Source organism: Pseudonaja textilis, chromosome 2 (assembly GCF_049901715.1).
Source record: "Pseudonaja textilis isolate UNSWEBS1 chromosome 2, rPseTex1.2, whole genome shotgun sequence".
NCBI classification, from domain to species: domain Eukaryota; kingdom Metazoa; phylum Chordata; class Lepidosauria; order Squamata; family Elapidae; genus Pseudonaja; species Pseudonaja textilis.
Window position 1 is genome coordinate 192102474 of NC_141991.1, and position 24108 is coordinate 192126581.

The 24108-nt window shown below is 43.7% G+C and overlaps 1 protein-coding gene and 2 long non-coding RNA genes across 4 annotated transcripts in view; 1 reads left to right on the forward strand and 2 right to left on the reverse strand.

Annotated features, from left to right (window-relative positions):
• The window catches only part of KLF9 (KLF transcription factor 9), a 47864-nt gene extending 45044 nt beyond the window's left edge, over positions 1–2820 (reverse strand). The window contains exon 1 of one of the 2 annotated variants that reach the window (XM_026703792.2): positions 1309–2820. In XM_026703792.2, the coding sequence (XP_026559577.1) occupies positions 1309–1825 (517 nt within the window). In that variant the 5' untranslated portion in view covers positions 1826–2820. The remainder of the gene's footprint in view (positions 1–1308) is intronic. The other variant, XM_087926724.1, reaches the window with a different exon arrangement.
• Positions 2821–10431: 7611 nt separating this feature from the next.
• LOC148127293 (uncharacterized) lies at positions 10432–14333 on the forward strand. Its single transcript, XR_015742181.1, has 2 exons — positions 10432–10905; positions 13638–14333. It is a non-coding gene; the product is annotated as an uncharacterized LOC148127293 (long non-coding RNA).
• Positions 14334–18408: 4075 nt separating this feature from the next.
• LOC148127294 (uncharacterized) lies at positions 18409–23783 on the reverse strand. Its single transcript, XR_015741488.1, has 4 exons — positions 23681–23783; positions 23192–23339; positions 22028–22126; positions 18409–18654 (listed from the first exon to the last, which is right to left on the reverse strand). It is a non-coding gene; the product is annotated as an uncharacterized LOC148127294 (long non-coding RNA).
• Positions 23784–24108: the final 325 nt, after the last annotated feature.

The following is a 24108-nucleotide window of genomic DNA, read 5'->3' on the forward strand; positions in this document are numbered from 1 at the left end:
TTCCGGTGCCTGCAAGACAGTACCAGATGTACTAAGAAACAGAGAATTATAACCCATTATAATATGCTGGGGTTTGAACCAAGAATAAGCAAACATGCCCTCAGAAGAAGCAACTTACTGATGATGCACTCAACAAGTTCCAAGCCCACAAAAGAAGGCAATTAAGGCAACACATGAGGCAATAGTGTCTCAAATGAAGACAGCTGCCATGCTCCTGAAAACTGAATGAAAATAAGGAATTTTTCTTTTCAAAAAAAGCGGTGTCACATGTACTGCGTGCATCTGGACATAGTTAAACAAAACTGTCCCAAAACATGGACCTCAGGGCCTTCTGCTTTTGCCGCCATTATTCTTTCCCGCCCTCTTGCGCTTACCTCCCAAGGCAATGAAAGCCAACAAGCGCCCACGTGAGAATTGGAAAAATACGTCATCAATCCACGACAGCCACCAAACCCAGCCACGCCCAGGTGGAGTTCATGGAATCCAGAGGTGCCAAAGAAGCCCCCTCCCCCCCAGCCGGGCTTAGGATGGAAAAGATCCATGCCAAGGCAGCAGCCAAAGAAAAACATGAAGTCAAATAAATAAATAAATAAAATAAAATCTCATGAGAATCCTAACCCAGCGTTGAGAAGCTTTTGACTGATGAGAGGAAGCCCTAAAGGGAGGGCCACCGAGCAATCACGAAAGAGGAGGAAATCCTATCAACTTCACCCATTGAGCCCCCTGACCCCCTCCTCCAACATCCTTTTTAGAGATCGAGGGGAAGGCTTTTGAAGAGAACAACAGCTCCTCTACTGGCTTGGTGTAAGCAAGGCAAGCGATCTACAGAAGTGGGGGGAGAACATATGAAAGATGGGGGGGGTTGTCACCCACTCCCAACACCCTCATCTCCTCCATCCATCCATCCATCCATCCATCCATCCTCAGCATTTTGACGTGTCATTTGCAGTTAACACCCTGTGCCCAAATGCAGGCAGCCTGCACCAGAGCGAGCTCGGGAGGAGAGAAGGCAAGGCAGGGACGGGCAAGGCAGGAAGCGCGGCGCTAAGGCAACCGCGGCATTTGAAGGAGGGTTCAGCTGAGGACAACCGACATACTTGAAAGGAGGGGGAGGGAAAGCGAGCGGCCGCCGCCGCAGAAGAGCTTGAGCTCTAGCTCGGCTCCCCTTCCTCCTCCTAAACCCCCTTTGCCTTTGGCAAACAGGTGCGACTCCCGGGCCGTCCCCGCCCGCTCGCCCTCCCCCATTCACCTCACCCCCCTCGCCCCCTCCCCTTCCCCCCCGCCGTTCACCTGAATGCCGCCGCTCACCTGTATGGACCCGGTAGTGGGCTTTGAGGTGGGAGGACTTGCCGTACACTTTGCCACAGCCGATGTAGGGGCACTTGTGTCTCTTTTCCGCGGCCAGCTTGCCTTTGGCCGGCCCTCCGCCGTGCAGGAGGGCCAGGGCGCCGGGCCCGCGGGCAGCCTCCTGGCCCTCGGCCGGGCTGTGGGAAGGGCTCGATCCCGATTCGGTGGTCACGTCGCTGTCGGAGCCGATGTCCTCGTCGGGGCTCTCCACGCTGTCGCTGCAGATGGAAGGGGCGGGGAGGGCTCGGTATTTGTTCAAGTCCAGCAAGCTCTTGGCGATGGTCACCAGCGTGCAATAATCCTTCCAGGCGTCCCGGGGATCGTTCATTTCCTTGGTCACGACGGCGGCGGCGGCTTCCTCCTCGGGCATCTTCAGGACCTCGGCTTCGCGGGTCACGTCCGGCGGTGCCACGGAGCGGTTGGAAATGGAGACCAAGCACTGGGCAGCCACGAAGTCCATGTAAGCCACCGCTGACATCTTGCAGGCGACCGTCGGGGCTCCCCCCGACGTAACGATTTCCGAGGGGGAGGGGCAGGGCGAAGGGCCCCGGGGCAAAACTTCTTCCGCGCTGCCTGCCTGTGACTGCTGCCGCCGCCGCCGCCGCCCTCTCGCCCTCCGAGGGCCGGGGAGGGCGGGGAGGGTAGGTGGGGTGGCGGTGTGACGAGCGCCGGGCGGCTAGGTCGCCTCCCTTCAGGTTGCGGATCGCGGGTGGAGGTGGGGTGGGTGGGGTGCCGCTGCAGCCAGGAGGGAAGCCACTGCCGGGGCTCGGCGTTTACATAACCACGACCATCCGGGATTCCCAGCCAGGAGAACCACCGCTAGCCTACCTTTTGACCTCGGTCGCCGTCGCTTCCCGCGCCCCCTCTCCACGGACGCCGGACAACTCCAGATCGGGGAGGCGTCGCGCGTGGGTCGTGCACTCCCGGACTCGCTTCTGAGGCTAGACAGTGATAAGGCTCCCTTCTTCGGAAAACAGGGTCACGAGGGGTGGTTTCAAGTAATCCAAATAGCACCAGCAGGGAGTTTTCCCTCTTCTTCTTCTTCTCCTCCTCCTTCTTCTTTTTCTTCTTCTTCTTCTCCGCCTCCTCTTCTTCCTCCTCCTCCTCTTCCCCACCCCGCGAGGGGACGGAAAGCAGGAGAAAATCGAAAGGAGCTCGGGAAGAGCTCAGCGATCCTCGCACCCGAGCCGCCGCCGCTGCGTTTGCTTCTCCGCCCCCGCTTCGCGAGGCTTTCCAGCGCATTCACACACTCCTCAGAAGGCGCGGTGCTGAAACAGCAGCCCAAGCGTGAGGACTCTACGCAGCAGCAGCAGCAGCAGCAGCAGCAGCGACTGAGGCTGGATCTGCCCACTGCCTGACTCACTCCCCCCTCGCCTACGGCTCCTCAGTGTTCCAGCACAGCCCTGCTCAGGACCGATTTCGCAGAAGCCCATCACGCAAAAGGTTCTTCCAGCGAGCGCCCCCCCTCCCTCCGCCCCTCCACCCCCAATTGGTCAGCCGGGAGAGTGATTCAACTCTGTTTACCTTCTCCTCCTTCCACTCAGAAGGTCTCTTTTTGCATGAGGGGTGTGTCTACAGACGGGGACCGCGGCCAATCCGAAGGTCTCCTCCCGATGCCTCGTGCTACTCTCGACTCCTTGTAAACCCCCACTTAAAAGGGCAACAGAGGGAAAGGCGGGAGAGTTTCTCACGGGGGGAGGCGCTCGCCGCCTCCAAAGGGCTCGTCAGGCGGGGCCTCGGCCGCCCGCCTTCCGGGGAACCATCATCCCCGACTCCCGCTGGCATCTTTTCCCCCCGGGACTAATCGCCCCGCGTTCCACTAGCCAGGACCCCAAGTTTGGTTTCCCGGCAGAAACCGGGTTAACGGCCTCACCGAAAGCCCTTTATAGTCCCAGCAACCAGATAACCAATCAAAAGTGCTTTGGCTGATGTCACTAACATCGGCTCCGCCAATGAAAAATACATTCCAAGCAGTCCTCACTTGTAAACTTAGGCCTGAGCGTTAGTGAGAATGGAGTGTTGTGAAAGTAAAATATAAACTTTAGTATAACTTTAGGAAGGGGGGGGGGAAGGGGTTGTATAATTGCAGTAGGTCCCTATACTTAGTACACACATCCATTTGACAATTAAATAGAGATTATGAATAATAGTCACTGATTCAAAACAAAAAAGAGCTGTAAGATGGCATCTTTGTATGTTATGGAATGACCAGTGGGGGAATAAATAAATTCAGGTAGTCCTTGACTCATGACCATAATTGAGGCCCAAAATTTAGGTAGCTAAGCAACACAATTGTTATGTGAGTTTTGCTCCATTATACAATGTTACAATCTTTCTTCCCAGTGGGAATCAAACAGTTACCAAGTTAACATGGTTGTTAAGTGAATTTGGCTTCCTCATTGATTTTGCTTGTCCAATGGCCGCAAAAGGGATCGCCCTGGGACACTGCAACCATCATAAATGCATGTCGGTTGCCAAGCATCCGAATTTTGATCATGTGACCATGGGGATGTTGCAACAGTCATATAATAAATGGTAATAATTCACTTTTTTCAGTCATTTGTAACTTCAACAGTCACTAAACGAATGGTTGTAAACTGATACCATACCTTGAGAAAGCTATCCCACCAAAATAATAATAATATTATTAAAATAAAATTAATAATGTACATTTTTGTAGAGCAAAAATTTAGAAGCCGGGAGGAAAAAAAGCTAGCAAAGAAAAAGAAATGTTACAATTGTTTCCTGAACTGTTAAGGCCCATTAATGAAGTTAATGTTTGTTGTTATTTTTAAATCACTCCATCGCTTCTCATTCTTTGCTACCCATCATAGATCCCTGAGATTATCTTTCAGTAAATGCTTCCTCAATTATCATCAACGCAGTGGTAATATTTAATTATCTTGTTTCAGTTGCCTTTGAGTGTTACAAGCTACCGAGTCTTCTGTAGCCTTTGTATTATATGTCTAGAATGTTGAAACTTTAGCTTCCACTATTACTAGTGCTTTCAGAGCAGACTGTAAGAACCAGTTTGCTGTACTAGTTAAGGTACCAGGCACCTTGTAAATTCTATCTGGGTGACCCTGGGCCAGTCCCTCTCTCTTAGCCTTAGGAAAGAGACAATGGCGAACCACTTCTGAAAATCTTGCCAGGAAAACCAGAGGGATTAGTTGCCAGGAGTCAAAAATGGACTCAAAGGCGCGCACACAAAGAGACACCCCTGTTGAATTATTTGTTCCTTTTATAGCCCAAGATATTCTCCCCAATTTCAATTCAGAAGCATACATTCTTCTTTCTGATAGCCCACCTGTCATAGCCATATGGTGCAACTGGAAAAACCATGGCCTTGACAATATACACCATGTTTGGCAGTTTGGTGTATCTGCAATTCAATATTTTGTATTGATGTGTCAAGATCATTCTGTCTTGAGTAGGAAGAAACAATCTGTAACAACTTCATTTTCTTTCCTACCTATTTGCATTGGGATGTATTGCTTATTGACATAATCCTAGGTTTTTTATATTGAGCAGGCTGTTTTTGCACCGTCTCCTTTCCTCTCAAACAACAGATTCCACAAGTCTTGCTTGCATCCAGCCATTAAAGTGATATCGTCAACATATGTGATATTATTGATATTTTTCTGGCAATGCAATGCCAGCTTTCCTTTATTCGAGTCCAGCATTTCTCCTAATACATTCTATATATAAGTTAAATAAGTAAGTTGTCAACATACAACCTTGACACATACTTTCTTCTGAACTATTCAGAGTTTCATTGTTTGCTTCCTAGTTATTCCTCAAATTCTTCAGTATGCAAATAAGGTGGCCAAGAATGTGCCCCTTGTTTAAGGGTTATCCATTGTTTTTTGTGGCCTACACAGCCAAAAGCTTTTGTACAATCAACAAAATAACAATTGACATCTTCCAATAGAAGAGAATATATGTAGCTCGGGGTTCAGCTTTGGTCTTTGGTGCTCTGTGAGCTTAATTGTTTGATTGCAGAAACGTCATTACCTGAGTAGTAACAACATCAGTGCTCCATTTATACACAATAGCTTTTTCTGCAGATTGCATTTGCTCTGCTAAGTTAATACCAGACAAACAATCAAGCGGAAAATAATATTTATCAAGGAAATAACACCCACCCACCCACAACTCTGGCAGAGCAAACTCCACCACTGACTTATTTTATTTTTGGAGCTGCCCCCCTCCCCAATCTTTAGCACTGCCTTTTTGGTACATTTAAATGAGAATATTTGGTATATTTAAACGAGTAATGCAATAATGTACTCTGATGGAAAGTATTATATTATGATATAGGTATTTGAAAAGTCACTTAGAGAGTATAGGTGCATCCCGACTTGTTGACACCTCCTGTAACGTATAATAACATATAAGTCTAACTCAGAAAACTCAAACTGCCCAAGGAACTGCTGATACAGTTCTACAGAGGAATTATTGAGTCTGTCATCTGCACCTCTATTACTGTCTGGTTTGGTTCTGCAGCCCAACAGGACAGACACAGACTTCAGAGGATAATTAGGACTGCAGAAAAAAACAATTACTACCAATCTGCCTTCAATAGAGGACCTGCATACTGCACGAGTCAAAAAGAGGGCTGTGGAAATATTTACAGATCCTGGACATAAACTGTTTCAACTCCTTCCCTCAAAACGACGCTATAGAGCACTGCACACCAGAACAACTAGACACAAGGAGTTTTTCCCTGAAAGCCATCACTCTGCTAAACAAATAATTCCCTTGACACTGTCCAACTATTTACAAAGTCTGCACCACTATTACTATTAATCTTCTCATCACTCCTTATCAACTATCCCCTCCCACTTGTGACTGTATAACTGTAACTTTGTCGCTTGTATCCTTACGATCTATATTGACTGTTTCCTAGTATGATTTGATTGCTTATTGTACCCTATGGCTCTCATTAAGTGTTGTACCTTATGATACTTGACAAATTGTATCTTTTCTTTTATGTACACTGAGAGCATTTGCACCAAGACAAATTCCTTGTGTGTCCCATCATGCTTGGCCAATAAAGAATTCTATTCTATTCTATCCATATAAGTCTATAATAACACCCGTCATTCCCAACTATGGTAGCACAACCAACTATTTGCCTGAGCCACAAGATTGGCACTCCAGAGATTACATGTCTAAGACAGATGTTTCTAAATTCCTCAGAATTTCCAGTACAGATGGTGCAAAAAGCCAAGTTGACTGAGAGGTGATGGGTGTTTGGTTTCACGGCAATGGCACAAAGACCCCTTGAAAGGTCTTCCAAAAGCCTACAGAGGTCTGTTTAACCTTCTCTGAGATTTCTTCCACTCTCAGGAATAATCTTTTCTATTGAAAGAGAGAGAGAGAGACAGAAAAAGGCCTTTCATTTGTCAGGTGGGTATGTTGTCTCAGCTGCTGCTCTTGCCATATGAAAGGTTTCATGTGGTTTTTACTAATTTGTTTTATGTGTTATTTATGCGTGTGTGTTTAAATCTGGAGTGTTTTTAGCCACCTTGGACAGAATAAGAAATCAAATAATAAATAAATAAGAAGGGATAGGATAGGACAGGATAGGTAGTTTGGCTCATAATAATCTTAAAGAAAGATCTCCACTTTGAACTACCCAAGGTTTTGGGTTTTTGTTTTTTTTTGCTTAAATCTGAAGCAACTTGTCTGGCTAACCCAGTCAAAGGTATCTTAAATTAGGCTGTGGATTGTGTCTGTTCTGCAGCTGCACTGTATACAGGGGAAAAGAAATAAAATTATCCACATTTTATTTCTGATTATAGTTTGTCCTCAAGTGAGCAAAATGACTGAGAGGCAGTGCACTCTGCATGTTTTGCCTATTAGGGAAAATGTATTTTGGCCTTCCTTGGCTGCTAGTTGCTTGAACTCAGTCCAGCCATGAAAACAAATATAAGCTGGCAGTGGGCAATTCCTTCTGTACTTTAGACTTCGTTACAGTATATTTTTATGAAATAACAATTTCCCCTGAATTAGAGTAGTGATCTCATAACAATAAAAGCTTGGGATGTTTTTCTTTAAGTAAAGATAGCTTCAGATATAAATAACACTTTAGACACATGTGATTCTAATTTGCAACATATTTCATAATTCCAGCAAGGTCATGTTAAATATGCTAACCTAGTAACCAGAATAACATACTTTCAAGAGCTTGTAAAGGAGTTCAGGAAGCCTATTTTACTCATTGTTAATGTTTCCTAGACTACAGTGCTGGCCTAATCATTCCTTGTCTGTCCCATTCTTTTATTCTATTATTTCTATTTTTTTTTTAGTGTTTATCATATGTAGTTAGTCCTCAACTTGCAACAGTTCATTTAGTGGCCATTCAAAGTTACAATGGAACTGGAAAAAGTGATTTATGACCATTGCAGCATTCCCCCATGGTCACGTGATCAAATTTCAGCCACTTGGCAATTGGCTCATATTTATGAGAGTTGCTGTGTCCCAGGGTCATGTGATCACTTTTTGCAATCTTCTGACAAGGAAAGTTGATGGGGAAGCCAGATTCACTCAACAACTGTGTTGAGTGCTAACTTGAACAACTGCAGAGATTCACTTAACAAGTCTGGCAAGAAAGGTCATGAAATGAGGCAAAATTCACTTAAAAACTGTCTCGTTTAGCAACAGAAATGTTGGGCTCAATTGCAGTTGTAAGTTGAAAACTACCTGTATAGACCACTGTCTGGATATAGGATTAGCAATTACGTTTCTTCTAGTAGTGGTCCCAATTGGAATCATTTGGGATTTTGTGTGAGTCATGAAACCATGATATACAAATATTTGTTTAACTAGCCAGTTGGATTAGTAAGGCTACTGTCTGGACACTCACATAATGGTTATAGAGTAGCATGAGTGACAACAACAACAAAAAAAGAGGATCAGTATTGCAAATCAGCATTTTATATAACATTTCAGAAGCATAGTTTACATGTTAACCCTGGCAACCATCAAGATCTTCTGAGATCGTATATATCCATTTGTTTTTTCACAAATAAAAAAAACCTGGGTTCCTCAAAATACATTATTCATTGTATCCTTCTATGTTCCTCAATAATCATTGTTTCTCTCTTTCTTTAGTAGATGAGAGTTAATAATTAATTGAAGTCTTCCCACAATAATTCCATTGCGGTGTTCCATATTCAAGATTTTGTCTTGTGTTTTACCTTCCCATAGACATGTCTTATATTGCACCTTCCCATGTGTTTACATCTTAGAATTACATGAGTAGAAGGCATACAAATGTAGACAAATAAATAACTATTGTATAGCATTGTACCATTTATTAGAAAAATTTAAAGCTCGATTTCAAGTCAAGTCCAAATCATATAGGATAAAGAGAAGTAAAGTGGCATAAATTAGTAGGGTAAAGTACCAAGGGTCTTGGTAGGGAAGCAAAAAGGGAAGATCCATATAATAAATACAATTATCTATATACATATAATTTAATTTAATCATTGAGTTTATTGTTAAATCTGGAACATACTGCAATATAACACATCATCTCTCCAGTTTTACAGCGTGAAGACCTTTCAGAAATACTGTAGAACTGAAGTAATTATTAATATGCACACATTGATTAATTCACACATAATTATTTTAAAACAAATGCCATTCACTTCCCCTTAATTGTGCTTATCATAATGATATATACATCTTGAATTGAATTGAATTCTCTGGGAATTGCTGAGTAGATAAAACTGTTCTGGAAGACTGTGACCTGTAAGTTCAGATATGACATGCATTGTTAATTGTTTCTTTCAGCAATTTTTAGATTCCATTAGACTTACCCAAACAAATCTTTTAAGCAGTTTTATGATCTGCTTATGTATTTGATACATGTGCATATGCCTTAAATGTGTTCCTCACATGGTTAATGATGTTGGCAGTAGTTTCCTTGGTCATTTTTAGAGCAATTTTGTAAAGCTGGCCTGTTATTTTAAAATAAAATGTAATTGGGAAAGTGAATGAAGTAATATTTAGACAGATGATCAGTACTGTGGCCTAGCTCTTAACCAGAGCCATTTCCTGACTCCTGATTTATGGCATTATCCAATCATAGCTGTGCCTATATAACAAAAAAATAAGGACGGGTTTAAAATACCTGAGTAATATTGTAAGACACTACAAAGGAAAGAGATAGTTCAAATGAAGTAAGAAACAACAGAAGGTGCTTATACTGGTTATTTGTTTTTGCTGTTCAATATATGCAGAATGTCTTAAGCTTGTCTCCCAAGACACCCCTGAGATAGACTTTTGGTTTAAAAAGACTAAAACTAAATTATTTACTAAATCTATTTAAACCTAATCTATTTACAGGAACAAAAGCTCCATCTGGAAATGCAGAACAAGCCCTTGTCTGCTCTTTGTTTGCCTAGTTACTGCTTCCTCTATGAAGGAAGGCCTCTTGTGCAAAGGTTATGAGGGCGAAAAATGGGTAAGGTCTGGTGTGCATAATTATCAGAAGAACATTCCAAAACAATTGGGGTGGGTGGAGAACAGAATACCCTGAGAAGATAAAGAAGGAATTGATACTAATATTAATGGTGAGGCAAAGCAGATAAGAAAGCTACATTTTCAGGATTTAGTAAATGCATTTGTGTTTTTTTAAAGACACCCTACCCCCCCAAAAAAAAAATGCAAAACAACAGAATAGCTGAAGTTGTTCTCTGCCTTGCAGGGGGAATCAATTCTCCTTTGGAAGAGAAGCCAGGAAGCCACCTCTGTGCTGCTTGCATGCTAGGAAAGGGACTGGGTTTGTAACCTTCCCAGCTAACACCCAGCATTCCTGGTGTGTCCCCCCAACATAACTTTGTTTACAGAACTTTATACAGCAAATTTCGACTATTCAATGCAGAGCGAACACTGGTGGGGCCGCACCAACCGACTGCACTGCAGGCTGCAGATGTACGTGCATCCGAGCCACATGCTGTTCAGGCAAAAGTACAGACATCGCCCTTTTAAAGCTGTTCTGCAGGCGGCAGGAGGGAGGAGGAGAAGGAGAAGGAGAGGAGTTCATCTGAGGACACAGTCCCAGTTCTCAGAAATCCCTTCGCTGCTGGAACATCGAGCTCCCTTTACTGCAGTTGAACAAACTGCCCTAGATTGGGGGCTGGTGAGCCCGCCCCCAGCTTGTGCATGAAGCTCAGGGCGTCCATACCCACGTGAGCTGCACTGAAATTAGCACCTCCACCTCCGAGACAGACAGAAACAGATAGAAAGAAGAGGGAAGCTGGATGGGGAGAGCAGCCCAGTGACAGCTTAAGATAGCTGCGTGACATCTGGCCTAAGGCCATGCTGCTTTCATCCAGTGGAAATGCTGGGCGAGGTTTTCCCCTTTTCCCGCTTCAGGGTTGAAGGCGGCTCTTTCGCAGATCCCGGCGTTTGCACTTTTCAGTGGCAAATGCGCGCGAACCGCCTGCAAAAATTGGCGCGAGGTAAATCGACCGCCCGCCACCTACCCCGCCCTCGCGGCATATGGTGAAATGGAAATGTTTGGAAAGCCGCTGGTGCAACAAGGTATTTTGAGGTAGCCGGCTCCACCCTTTTACACGCACGCACACCCTTGCGGTGGTGGAGGAGGAGGAGGAAGACTTTCGCTCACCCCAAGAGCGCGCGGCCTCAGTGAAATAAGGAAAACGAACCGAAACCCCTGCCTGTTTATAAACGGATGGGTTAGGCCCCCGAAGTAATTCACCCCGGGGGTTCTCCTGGGTTATTTTTTTCCTAAAAAAAAAGCCCCCCGCATCGGCCTCCATTGTGGCACGCGTGTACGCAAATGACACATTTGGGATTATCTGTATACCGTGGAGCTTCCCTCCGCCTCCCACCCCACCACGCCTTTAGCCGATTCAGATGGGCGCGTTTCCTGAAGTGGGGTGTGTGTGTGTGTGTTAGCAGTGTGAGCCATCCCCGCCCTCGTCCTTTTCTCGCCTTCCCTCTTCCTCCTCTCCTCGCTCAAATACTGCACGTAAAAGCCTCTCCGGCCACGTCCCCGGGTGGTTGCCCCTGTTAAGCCTCCCTTTTCCCTTTCTGGAGGTGACCCTAAAAGCGCGCCTCATCAAACCTGCTCGTGCATGCACCCTCCCACGCCCACTTGGCCCTTTTCCAAAGGGGACCTTTTCAAGGATCCGTGCCCGGCCGTGCTCGGGGATCCTGGCTCTTAGCAAGCGCGGGTGGGGTGGGGTGGGGAGACTCGGGTGACCCGAGATTCTTGAGCAGTGCCCAGAAGGAAAAGGTCTACAGGGAAACGCGGGTTCTGGAAGGAAACAGGTTGTTCTGGCAAACGATAAATCTTCGCCTCAGCCTCCGAGGCCCACGCCCCCTCCTCGCATTATGTTAGATCTCCCGCTGTGAGGCATGACATCAACGCTCTCGCCCACCCCCCACGCCCCCCATTCCTCCGCTTCTTGTCCCCTCCGTTCCTCCCCCTCTCCTGCCCGCGCTTCCTCCCCGGGCGTTTCGCTTCCTCCCCGGCCGCCCACCACCTCCCCTGTCACACACCCAACTCCCCCTTCATTCCCGCCTCGCAGCCGCGGCGGTGTCGGTGGCAGTCGCCTCCTTCCTCTCCTCAGCCCCAGCCCCCTCCCGCCGCCTCTTTCCGTCTCCTCCCCGTTTCACCTCAAATAACCCCCGTTCCTTCCTCCTCCCCTCGCTCCCTCCCTCCCTCCCTCCGCCTCGCAGCCTCCCGCATGCCTCCATGTTGTACACACGGAAAGAGCGCGCTCGCCGGCTCGGTTTTTGCCCGCAGCCTGCCGCACCCCTTAAGCCCACGGCCCCCGCGCGCGGGCGGCTCGTCAAGAGAGGGGAGCGCCCGAGGCTTATTGAGGCCAGGATGTCCTCCCCCACCCCCGCTGCCCGGCCCCGCATTTTCCAATTCACTTTGCACGGCGTTTCTCCCCGCAGCCGCCGCACTGCCGGGAGCAACCGTGCTTCTGGCACTGGCGGGGGCGCCCATTCAGTCCCCGCCGCAAGGGCAGCGCGGGCGAGGGGGGCACCTCTTTTTGCCACCACCACCCCCCCACCTCAGCCGGGAGCAAAAGCACCTTCCGAAAGCAGAGGGAGGGGGAGGAAGAGGGGAGGGGCGCCGCAGCTGTTGCTTCCCTCCTGGAAGCCGCGGCTGGCATTGCCGGCGCGTCTCTGTTTACTTTCTCTCTTCCCTCGCTGGGCAGCCCCGAGCGCCAAACATGCGCAGCCGGCAGCCGTGAGATTTATTTCCCTGGATAGGGTGTCGCCGCGGTTGGACTTCTTTCCCCCCCTCCTTTTTTTTTTTTTTAACGTGGGAAGGGGTTACGCCAGAGCTGGGTGAAATCCAGCTGTGTGTGGGCGGGAAACACTTTGTGGTGGTTTCAAATTACACGGCCCGCTTTTGTGGGAATTTCTTCAGTCGCCCGCGGGGCTCCTCCTGCTGCGCTCTGGCTCGCGCGCGCGAGAGGCGGGGGGGGGAGGTGCCCGACGAAAACAGTCCCCTCCCTCGAGCTATCCCCGCTGGGGACCCTCTCTCCCCACCCCACCAGGAGGGAAGGGCCGTGGGCATCGCGTGGCGGCTGCCGGACGCCCCTTCTCGGCCGGGAGGAATGCCTTTCCTTCGTTCCAGCACATCAAAGCTGCATAGAACATGAGGAATCTGCCTCAGCCACGTAGCGAACATTCCGCAGAACAGGCTGTGCGGCACCCGCGTCCCTTATCTTTGGACGCTTCCCCTCAAAAGAGGCAGACGAGCGCGCTGCTCCCACCAGCCGCCCCCCCACGCGGGGGACACCCACCGCGGCGGCTCTTCTAGGGGGCGATCCTGAGCCGTTGCGCCAAGAGATCACCTTCCAGCCAGAATCCCGACCTCGGGGATCTTGTTTGTTTACCCCCTCGAGGACTGGCGGGAATTCGAGGCGAAGTGAAGCTATGTTTTGGTTGCTGTTCTTTTTGGGCTTGGTGCATTTTTTTAATTTTTTTTACTAAGGGCGTGCTGAAGATGCAGTGATCCCTCTTACATTTTGTTTCCTTTTAGTTTCCACCAGCCGCAGGCTGAGAGATCAGAGAGATAGGATTACTTTGGATCTAAAGTAACTTTTTATATATATAAAGAGGAGGATGTTGCAAACAAAGTGCTCTAATACCTTCTTGGTTTTAGTCCGTTTGAAATGCTAACTGAAAAGGGGGAAGCCTTGCTAGATTTTCGTAATTCGTTCAGATTTCCTAGTATCAGGTTTGCATTGCCCCATTGCTTCTTAAGCCTAACCCTGTGCTTCCTCTAGGAGGTCAAGATGATGTACAGAACTCTCCCATTTCAGTTTCTACCATAATCAGAATCCCGAGAGACAGAGAGGAGGGGATCAACCTGTTTTCCAAAGCACCTCATGTCCAGCCAAGGAATAGTGGATGGAAAGTGATCAAGGAAAGAATCAACCTAGAAATAAGGAGAAATTTTCTGACAGTGAGAACAATCAACCAATGGAACAGCTTGCCTTCAGAGGTTGTGGGAGCTTCATCACTGGAAGCTTTCAAGAAGAGACTGGACTGCTGTCTGTCAAAAATGATGTAGGGTCTCCTGCTTGAGTGAGGGGTTGGACTAGATGACCTACAAGGTCCCTTCCAACTGTTATTCTGAGTGATTTGCCCTAAATTAACCAGGAACTGAATTTCCAGGGCTGAGGGTGGTCTTGAAATGGGATCAATCTACTCCAGCCCTTTTAACCATAATACTACAATGCCTTTACAGATAATCCACACTGAGTCACTGTCTCATTTAGTGACCATCCAAAGTTACAATGGTGCAAAAAAAACAACAACCTTAGGAACAGTCCTATTTACAATCTCTGCAGCATCTCTGCCCTTACTTTCACTTGCTTGTGTACTCTGTACCAAGATGTCCTCAAAGAGAAACAATCTCAAGTTCAATCAAAGGAGGTAGCAAGAAGCAAATGAAAAGGGAAATAAAATTATAAAAACAAGTGTGGTCATGTGATTTTCACTTAGTAACCACTTTGCTTAATGTCTTCCGGGTCCCAGTTGTCACTAGACAAGGACTATCTCCATTTGCTTCACAAAGAAATATATTTGGGACATGCTGGTTCTGAGGCCAGTAGCTGATGCCATCAGGTGAACAATCCTGTATCATAAATGGTGAGATATCATTGCTTCGTTTAGGTACAAAATATACTCAGCTCTACTTTGGAGCTCATTGATGTTTTTTGGGCAAGTTACTTTAAGTCTGTTCATTTGTAGGCCAATCAACACTAGTGACAGAGCATTTTTTTAAAGACATGCAGCTTTCATTGGTCAGATATATTAGTGCAGCAGTCCCAACCTCTCTGGCACCAGGGATCTGTTTCAGGAGAAAAATAGTCTCCCGTGGACCAAGGTGGTGGTGGTTTCATGTGCAACCTAGTTCTTGCACATCTAGGCCCGGGGGTAGGGGACTCCTGTATTAGACGATGTGAGAACAGGCTCTATATAAAGCCAGAAATGAGGAATGCTGAAAAATGTTGCAAGTTCCATTATAGTCCACAAAGTGCTTTTTCAAGTGGCAACTGGACTTTCTGGTTTTTCCTTTGAAGACATTTCACTTCTCATCCAAGAAGCTTCTTCAGTTCTTCTTGGATGAGAAGTGACACATCTTCAACGGAAAAAAACAGAAAGTCCAGTTGCCTCTTGAAAAAGCACCTTTGGGGCAGCCATGACCTGGATGACTGAGAATCTCCATAGACAAGTTCCTTTGTAGTGGCTGAAGTGTTAAATAGGGATTGCCAGTGTATATGACCCAACAATATCTTTTGAAGAAACAAGATCCACACATACCAAAAATAAATAGCATCAATTAGTAGATAATCTAGAATAGAATTAAAACCAGTGCTGTCCAGATGTGCTGGGTTTGCAATTCCCAGAATTTCCAGTTGAAAATACCAGATAATTATGGGAGGTCTGGTCCCCAGAAGCATATTACCCTACTTAATTTTAGAAGAGATTTTGCAAGTGGACACATATCCATTATTCATGTCTTACGCTATGTTTTCTTCAGATGCCCTCCAGGTGTGCAGTAAATTTGCCAGCTACTGTGAGAATTCTGAAAATTCTGGGACTTGAGGGGAGGCAGGAAGTAATTTCATTGCATCCAGAAGTATCCACAATGACTTGGGATGGTGGGGAGGAGACTTGGGATGACTAGGATGATGGGTACAACTATGTGATCAAATCCCCCCCCCCTTTGAACCTATATCAATATATATATATATATATATATATATATATAGAGAGAGAGAGAGAGAGAGAGAGAGAGAGAGATGGATGGGGCTTTGACCCATGATAAGTTCAAGCACTTTGGACAATGTCCCCATTGTGGACATCTCTTAAGTGTATCCGTGAAGTTTTTTGATTGCGAACATACAGCTTAAATTCCTTACACTGAAATTGGAAAGCAGAACTTCTGACTAGTGATGCCAAATAAAAATGACCCTTTATTGTGTAGGCCTTTCAGTCAGTGTTCGATGTAGTTCACTAAACCGTTCAATAACAAAATAGGATTGAAATGTTAAGGGTGAAAATCTTGGCAAGTGAAAATCTTCCTTAGAGCTCTGAGCTGACATTTTACCCATAAACATCGATTCCTCATTTCTTCATCCGCAATTGAAGATAATATATCATTACATATCTTGCAAACAAAATTTCCCTATTTGGACAAAATGGGAAACTGGTGAATTAGAGAGGTGCTGTTGTTTTTTTACTGTAGTCATGAAAAAAAAATTGAAACGACCACAGGCATTCCCCGACTTCCAACCAAATTGAATCCCAAAATTCAGTTTCTAAGCAAGGCCATTGTTAAATGATTTTTGCCTCATTTTATGTTCTTTTTGCCACAGTTGTTAGATGAATCATTGCAACTGTTAAGGGAATTGTGTGGTAGTTAAGCAAATCTGATTTCCCTCATTGACCTTGGTTATCAGAAGCTGACTGGTAAACCTATAAATGTTGATCATATGATCCTGAGACTGTGCAGCTGTCACAAATGCATTCTAGTTGCCAAGTACTCAGATTTTGATCATATGGCCATGAGGATCCTGCAATGCTTGCAAGTGTGAAAAACAGTCATAACTTAGTCACTTTTTCCAGTGTTGCTATAACTTTGAGCAGTCATTAAATGAATGATTTGTAAGTTGAGGAATACATGTGTATGCCGTTCATACCTGTGTTGCAGAGAATTGTCGGGAAAATATGTTTCTCAAAATGAGCCGAAGTGTTGACTTGACACATCTGGATTTTGCCCTGTACTGTTCACTTGACAGTTTTGTAGCATCTTCCTCTCTTAGAACATGGTCATTAATTTGCTCTACTTTCTGGAGAACTGACACAAAATCTAATAAGATGCGCAAAGTATTGTGGCCTCTTAAGCAATCAAAAGCAAAACGGCAAAGCGTCATTTGCCCTCCTGTGTTTACTTGGAATTTAGAACCACACTTCTAGTGGAACTGCCTTAATTAATTCAACATTGTGCATCCTTATAAAAAAAATTCTAAGAAATAACAGCCAAAACTCTAGTGTTGGCATGTTTGTTGCAAATATCATGAAAACATGACAGAAAATACAGTAAATTGAATTAAAATAAAGTAAATTGAATTACAAATTCTCAGTATTTGAGAAAAGTCATTATGAATTTGACAGATAACTGCAGATAAACAGGTTCTTCTAGAATTTCTCCTTGTGCAGCAATTATTAGTGGCTTACCCTGTGACCTTTCCCCTCTGTAAATTTTGAATTAGCTATTTTTATTGATAATGGCAATACCTCCTATGTTCCTCTGTCCTGAATAATCCACAGCAAAAATACAAAGTCTGTAGAAAAATATAAAAGTCTTGATGGAGTAGACCAATTCATCTTTGCCTCATTATTTAGATTCTTTTTTTTTTGCATGTATGAGATGTTGTTTATGATAGACTTTTCTTTCTCTAACAGGGCAGTTCTGGTTCTCCTATGAAATAATTTAATAGATGCTGCCATTTAAACATTAAGCAACTTACCATAATGTAGTATTCTGGTTTCTGATTCCACCCTGCAAAAATCCGGATGGCCACTAGGTAGCAGCATCTATATAAATGTGTCATAGTACTGTTGCACAGTATAGAAAAAGTGACTTCATATATTAAATCGATAATCCTGTGGTGAAATATTAAGAGGATAAATACTGGACAGCAATTGCTGTTCTTATATTGTCACATGGTGGAGCTGCATAGAAGGCAGTACAGGATGTCCCCATGTGCACTTTAAGCACCGGCTATGGGAACAGTGTGATTTGTGCAAACATAATTTCTTCCCATCTCTGGGATGAGAAGAAAGTGTAGCCAAACAGCTGAGTGGATGGGGTTAGCCCTAGGAAGACCATAAATGGAGCCTTGAAGGCAAGCTCCTCTCTCATATGTCCTTTATAGAGCCTTCAGAAATGATACGGTTTCTACGCTTTAGAAAACGTTTGAGAAAACCTGGACCGACATTCAAAATAAAGGTTCTGCCAAACGTGAACAATATGTTTTGAGTTAATAAGTTTGGAGTTACAGAAAGCTGTATTTCAGGACAGGTCCTGTCCTGGGCCTTCTTCAAACTAGCAAAGCCTGACTATTTAGGGCAGGGATCCCCAAACTTAGCAACTTTAAGACTTGTGGACTTCAGCTCCCAGAATTGTCCATAGCTGGCTGGAGAATTCTGGAAGTTGAAGTCCACAAGTCTTAAAAGTTGCCAAGTTTGGAGACCTCTGATTTAGGGGGATGTGTTTCAGGTGAGAAAGCCACAGGGCATTCAGCTAAATTTGGGACTCTGCGTTTCCATTTTGCATCATGAGCTTTGTTTTGCAAATATGTTGGATTACATCCAAAGATGCTAGGTGCACACCACTCTGAGCCTTTCTTTTCAAGATCTGTGGATGTTTATGTTAAATAGTCATTCAACAAAAGACATCAGGGTTCAGGTTTGTTGCAGAATAAAATGCTCAGCTTCATTCAAATTTATTTAGGTGTTACCACTGCAAGATCAATGCACATTAGTCATAAGCCATCAGCATCAGGGTAAATATTGGGAGTGGGTAAGGGTTGCCCCAGCAGGGAAAAATGTATCAGTTTGAAGAGTGCCAAGTTTTTTTTATTAGAAATAATTTTAAAATCAGGAAAACATAATCGAGATAGTTAATCATTGCATTTGTAGATTCTGGGAGGACTTTATGGCTTTGGATTGTAGGTAGTCTTTGGTTATGATTGCCCTGTTTTGTGACCATTCAAACTTATGTCGGCACTGCAAAAGGAGAGAGAGAGAGAGAAAGAGAGAGATCCACACACACACTCAAAAAAAAACATGGCAAAATGCAAACTTGCCTAGTGGCCAGCTAAGTTTCATTGCAAGAATTGGTCCTTCATAGATGTCATTGATGTATATGGAATAGTCAAGAATGATGAACTTGCACAATTCTCACATAAAAAGCTTATTACAGCATAATATGAGCTGGCCAGCCATAAGATGAATGGGAATGAATTGGATGCACTGTGTATACACAGCCAAAAAAGCTCTGTAGTATCAGATCTATTTGGATACAGATTACAATTAGAACCATACAGGAAGCTACTAATGTACCCAGTGGATTCTGTTTCACAGCCTAATAATTCCTGAACTCTCCAGGCTACTTCCAATTTTAGCTTGGGAAATCTTCAAAAACAATGCAAAAATCATGGCAGTAAATGGGAAAAGAGAATGCCTAGCCATTCCCACCCACAAAAATTTTTGTTAAAGATTTTGAGTAATTTGTCATGTATATCTAATACATGGATGGATAGAACATGAGTGATAAAGGCACTACAAACAACATAACCATTTTTGGACCAGAATTGCGATATTGAAAGAGATTTAAATCAGGGGAATGTGGATTACAGCTAAAATATAATATAGGTAGTCCTTGACTTACCACAGTTCACTTAGTGACTGTTCTAAGTCACTTAGTGACTGAAAAAGGGATGTATGACTGTTTTTCTCATGACCGTTGCAACATCCCCATGGTCACGAGATCAAAATTCAGATGCTTGGCAACTGGTTCGTATTTATGATGGTTGCAATACCCTGGGGTCATGGGGTCGATCACCTTTTGTGATAAGCAAAGTGAATGGGGAATCCAGATTCACTTAACAACTGAGGCAAGAAAAGTTGAAAAATGGGGCAAAACTCACTTAACAAATTTCTCACTTAGCAACATAAATTTTGGACTCAACTGTGGTTGTAAGTCGAAGACTACCTGCATGTCAATATGTTTAGTGGAGAAGAAAATGGGCACCATTATAGATTTTGCTTGAAGCTAGGCACTTCTTCCCTGGCATCAGCCTTTCAAGCGGCTTTTTTTTGGCCATTACCATTTTGACAGCTATTCTGTCCGTCTCATTGAAGTCTGAGCTTACCAGCTGCTGAAGCAGAGTAGGACTTCCAAGGAAAGCATTGTGCAAGTTGTAGGAAGTGTGGCTTATTGTCTTCTGACATAGTGTGAGCAGGAGGGATTCTGGATCTCTCTGGGGACTGGGGCTTCCTTGTTTGATTGTGTGTCATCCAATCACTGTTGAATCTTAACCACACACATTTTCTCCAGGGGAATCTGCCCCTAACCTGGTCTTTGAGGTCTTCCAACAATGCACCCATTGAACTACAACTGAGTCCTTTCACCTTGTTGCTGGTTGTCTCTTCTCTTTCCCTCCACCTCTCCTAGCAATGATTAGCGCCTTCTCCAGAGAGCTAGGTCTTTGCGTAATGTGTCCAAAGCAAGATAGCAATAGCGCTTAGCACTATATACCACTTCACAGTGCTTTACAGCCCTCTCTAAGTAGTTTCAAGAATCATCCTATTGCCCTCAACACTCTGGGTCCTCATTTTATCCACCTCGGAAGGATGGAAAGCTGAGTCAACTTTCAGCTGGTGCGATTTGAACTGCCAAATTGCAGTCAGCAAGCAGTCAGCAGAAGTAGCCTGTAGTACTGTACTCCAGCCATTGCACTACCATGGCTCTTATGATAATTGAAGTCTGGTTATTTGTGCCTAAAGTGAGAATTCTGGGTTGATTTGCTTGATGATGCATTTGTTTGTTTTCTTGGATGTCCATGGTATTCTCAGAACCAAAGGGCTTCTTTTAACTTTTGCCAGAAGAAAAAAAACAATATTGTTCAAATTTCCCTCCCATTAATGGTGATAATATAATAATTCACCCTTCCGTACAGCTAAAGACAAGGATGCAGGTTGCCAAGCAGCAAGAGTTCCCAGGACAGCTGAAGTTCAAAGAAGCAAGGCGAACCGGTTCAGCTGCAAAAGAGGCTCAGAGCAGTTCCCTGCACTGGAAATGAAACTGAAAGGCTATGGAATTAATCTAGAAATAGCACAAACGCCACGACCGTAATCCAAATATTTTCCCACTGAATTGCAAAACAACATTTGGGAGATGGATCCTTGTATGTTATTCTATGATTCCACATTTATACATGCATTTCCACAACTCATTGTTACTTTAAGACTAAGCAGCTTGCAACTACCTTGACTTACGATCACAGTTTAGCCCAAACTTTCTGTTGTTGAGTGAGACGTTTGTTAAGGGAATTTTGCCCCATTTTACAACCTTTCTTGACACAGTTGTTAAACGAATCACTGCAGTTGTTAAGTTAGTAGCACTGTTGTTAAGTGAATCTGGTCTGAGAGTCACAAAGCGCGATCACATGACTGTGGGACCCAGCAACAGGCATAAAGATGAACCAGTTGCAAAGAATGTGAATGTTGACCCCATGATTATGGGGGTGCTACAAAGCTTGTAACTATGAGAAATGGTCATAAGTCACTTTTTTTTAGTGCCGTTGTAACTTTGAATGCTCTCGAAATGAAGTGTTGTAAGTTGAGGACTACCTGTATAATAAAATATCAACCAAAATTTCCAAACCTACAAATTGGTCTCCAGTATCCCAGAAACAAGAAAGAACAATTAAGATAAACCTTCTAATAAAAATTGCCAGGTAATATGCTTGTGGTTAGGAAATAGCTATTTATGAGATCATGACCTTAAATCTTACTTGGCCCTAATATTTCTTTTCTGTTCCTGTCATGCCAGAGTATTAGAATTCCCTAATTCATCACAGAGGTTTTACCTAGGATATCTTTTGTTCTGAGCCTTCTGCCAAGACAACTAGTTCTTAACAGCAAGAGATGAATAATAGTGATAATAAAAGAGATGAATATATTGGGTAACATGTTTTACCCAGTAACCTCTTAAGTCAAATGAACAACTGGCATGATGTAGAAATATGGGAATACTTCTTCCATTCTGTCATGGCTGAAAAACAGTTTTTGGGTTGAGGGGTGGTAAAATAGGTTAAAGGCAATAATAATTTTAGAAATGTTTGACTGTTACTACTGAAAAAAAATTATCTCCAAACTCCTTTGGTTTGTCTGCAATGTTCAAAACAATAATTGCCTTAGGATAAAAATAAACTCAAAATGAATCTTTCCAGAGCATTTTAACTATGAAATGTGCAGCCTATGGTCAAATGATGACATGGTAAGTTTGGATAGTGATTTCATCCTTTTAATGCTGTCTGCTGGGATTTATAGCTTTAAGGGAGGGAAATAGAGCAAAAAAATTTTTTTTACATACCAGGAATTCCATTTTCCATTATTAATCCATTTTCCAACACTGCAGAGTGTCATGTGGTATTATTTTATTTTTGGGTTCCAGAAACAATAACATTTCCTGCTTTGAAAAAAAAACACACAACAAAAATGTTACATGCTCAAATTCAACTTACAGATGGAAAACTCCATCTAGTCCCTGCAGCAAATATACTAAAAATCATTGTCCTTGGTTCTTTAGATTATCTAGGCTAATGAGTCACCCTCAAAACACTTTTCCTATGTCAACGGCAACAAAGAATGCTCAGAAAGTTGGAAGATTCAGGGCTTAAGTAACCTTATTGTTTGCATTTGGGATTCAATATTACTGGCAATGTTTCTTCATGATGTACATCTATGTATAGGATCAAGAAAAATGAGAAGCGCTCCTGTGCCCAAGTAAGCAATATTTTAACATGAGTTCATGAATTTTTCTTCCTTTTTAAAATCAAAAATCACTTTTATACTCAGAATGTAGTTGGGCAGAACTAGGCATTTCTTCTGATGCTTGGTACAGCTGCATCAACTGCTGTGCAATTGTTTTCTTGAGGATGCCTTTGTGTTAGCACACAGTGAATTGCACAATGGGAGAAACCCTTGAGAGTGCAAGAGACCTGTGTATGTATGTGTGGATGCCATGAAGGCGTCTCCACTAAAAATATCTATGTTGCATATACAGACACTTTCTGGAATGTGAGCAGTAAGTAAGCCATTAAGAGGGCATGGATAATCACCAGAATTTGATATATGTGATATTTGATCCTATACCACCTCCCACTCCTTCCCTACGTCTCCATTCTCTCTCTCCCTCTCCCTCTCCCTCTCCCTCTCTCCATTACTGTTTCTATTATCTCTCATTTTCTCTATTCATCTATCTTTTATCTTACTGTCTCCATTATCTATCTATCTGCCTGTCCATTGTATGTATATAGGCACCTACCTACCTACCTACCTACCTACCCTATCTATCTATCCTATCTAATCTATCATCTATCCATCTATCATCTATCCTACTGTCTCCATTATCTCTCTCTCTCTCTCTCTCTCTCTCTCTCTCTCTCTCTCTCTCTCTCTATATATATATATATATATATATATATATATATATATATATATATATTTGTTTTCTTAAGTTTTCACAGGTACTTACATGTATGGTATTCAGCTTTGTTTGGGTATTTTCCCACATCATTATAATTGTGCTTTTAAAGTTGTAGAAACGTTTCGGCAGAATCTCATCTGCCATCATCAGGCTTCTGTATTGTGTTCGTCTGTGAGTCAGACTTTCACAGCCATTTCTGTTTTAAATTATATATATAAATTCACACAGTACACATAGACACATACATAAAATCTATTTTCCTCCACTTCCTCCACCTCCTTCATCTCCTTTGCTTTCAAACAAGCTTCAAGCACTTACATATTTGAGCATATTCAACTTTTTCACTGTATGCAATTGCACCTTTAATCATTTCCTACCTATTTCCTTCTGGCTGTTTGAAACTTCATCCACTCCACTTCTTCCTCAACATTATATGTTTTCACTTTTGTGATTAACCTCAAAGCTTTCAGTTTCCAATGGAGTAATATTGATGCCTAGGTTTTAAATAACAGCATAACAATATTTAGAATATGTTACCTTTTGTAACCAGAATAAATTGTTCTGGCATGGCTGGAATTCAGCGTGTGGTAAACAGGAAATACAGATTGATTTTCCCCTACAACGTAACTTGCCAGCTTTGGAAGCTTGCAGTCTAGGCTGTGCCTGTTAATTCTGAAATCTTGTCAAGCTGCTGACAAATTCCTTTTGCTTCACACTCACAAAAGAAATCTATATAAAACCAGGGTAAATATTGGCCTGTTAAAGTGCAGATGAACATTGTCCTTGTATATTCATTGTGGGAAATAGCCTTATAACTACTTATAGTAGTTATAAGGCTAAGCAGTTATAACTACTATTGATTAAGCATCTCTTAGCAAAACAAGTGGGATTTAATGCCTGAGGTTGGGTGGTTCATGATATGTGTTTGCTTGTTATGGCTCTTTTGAGTTTCAGGGAAGCTATTC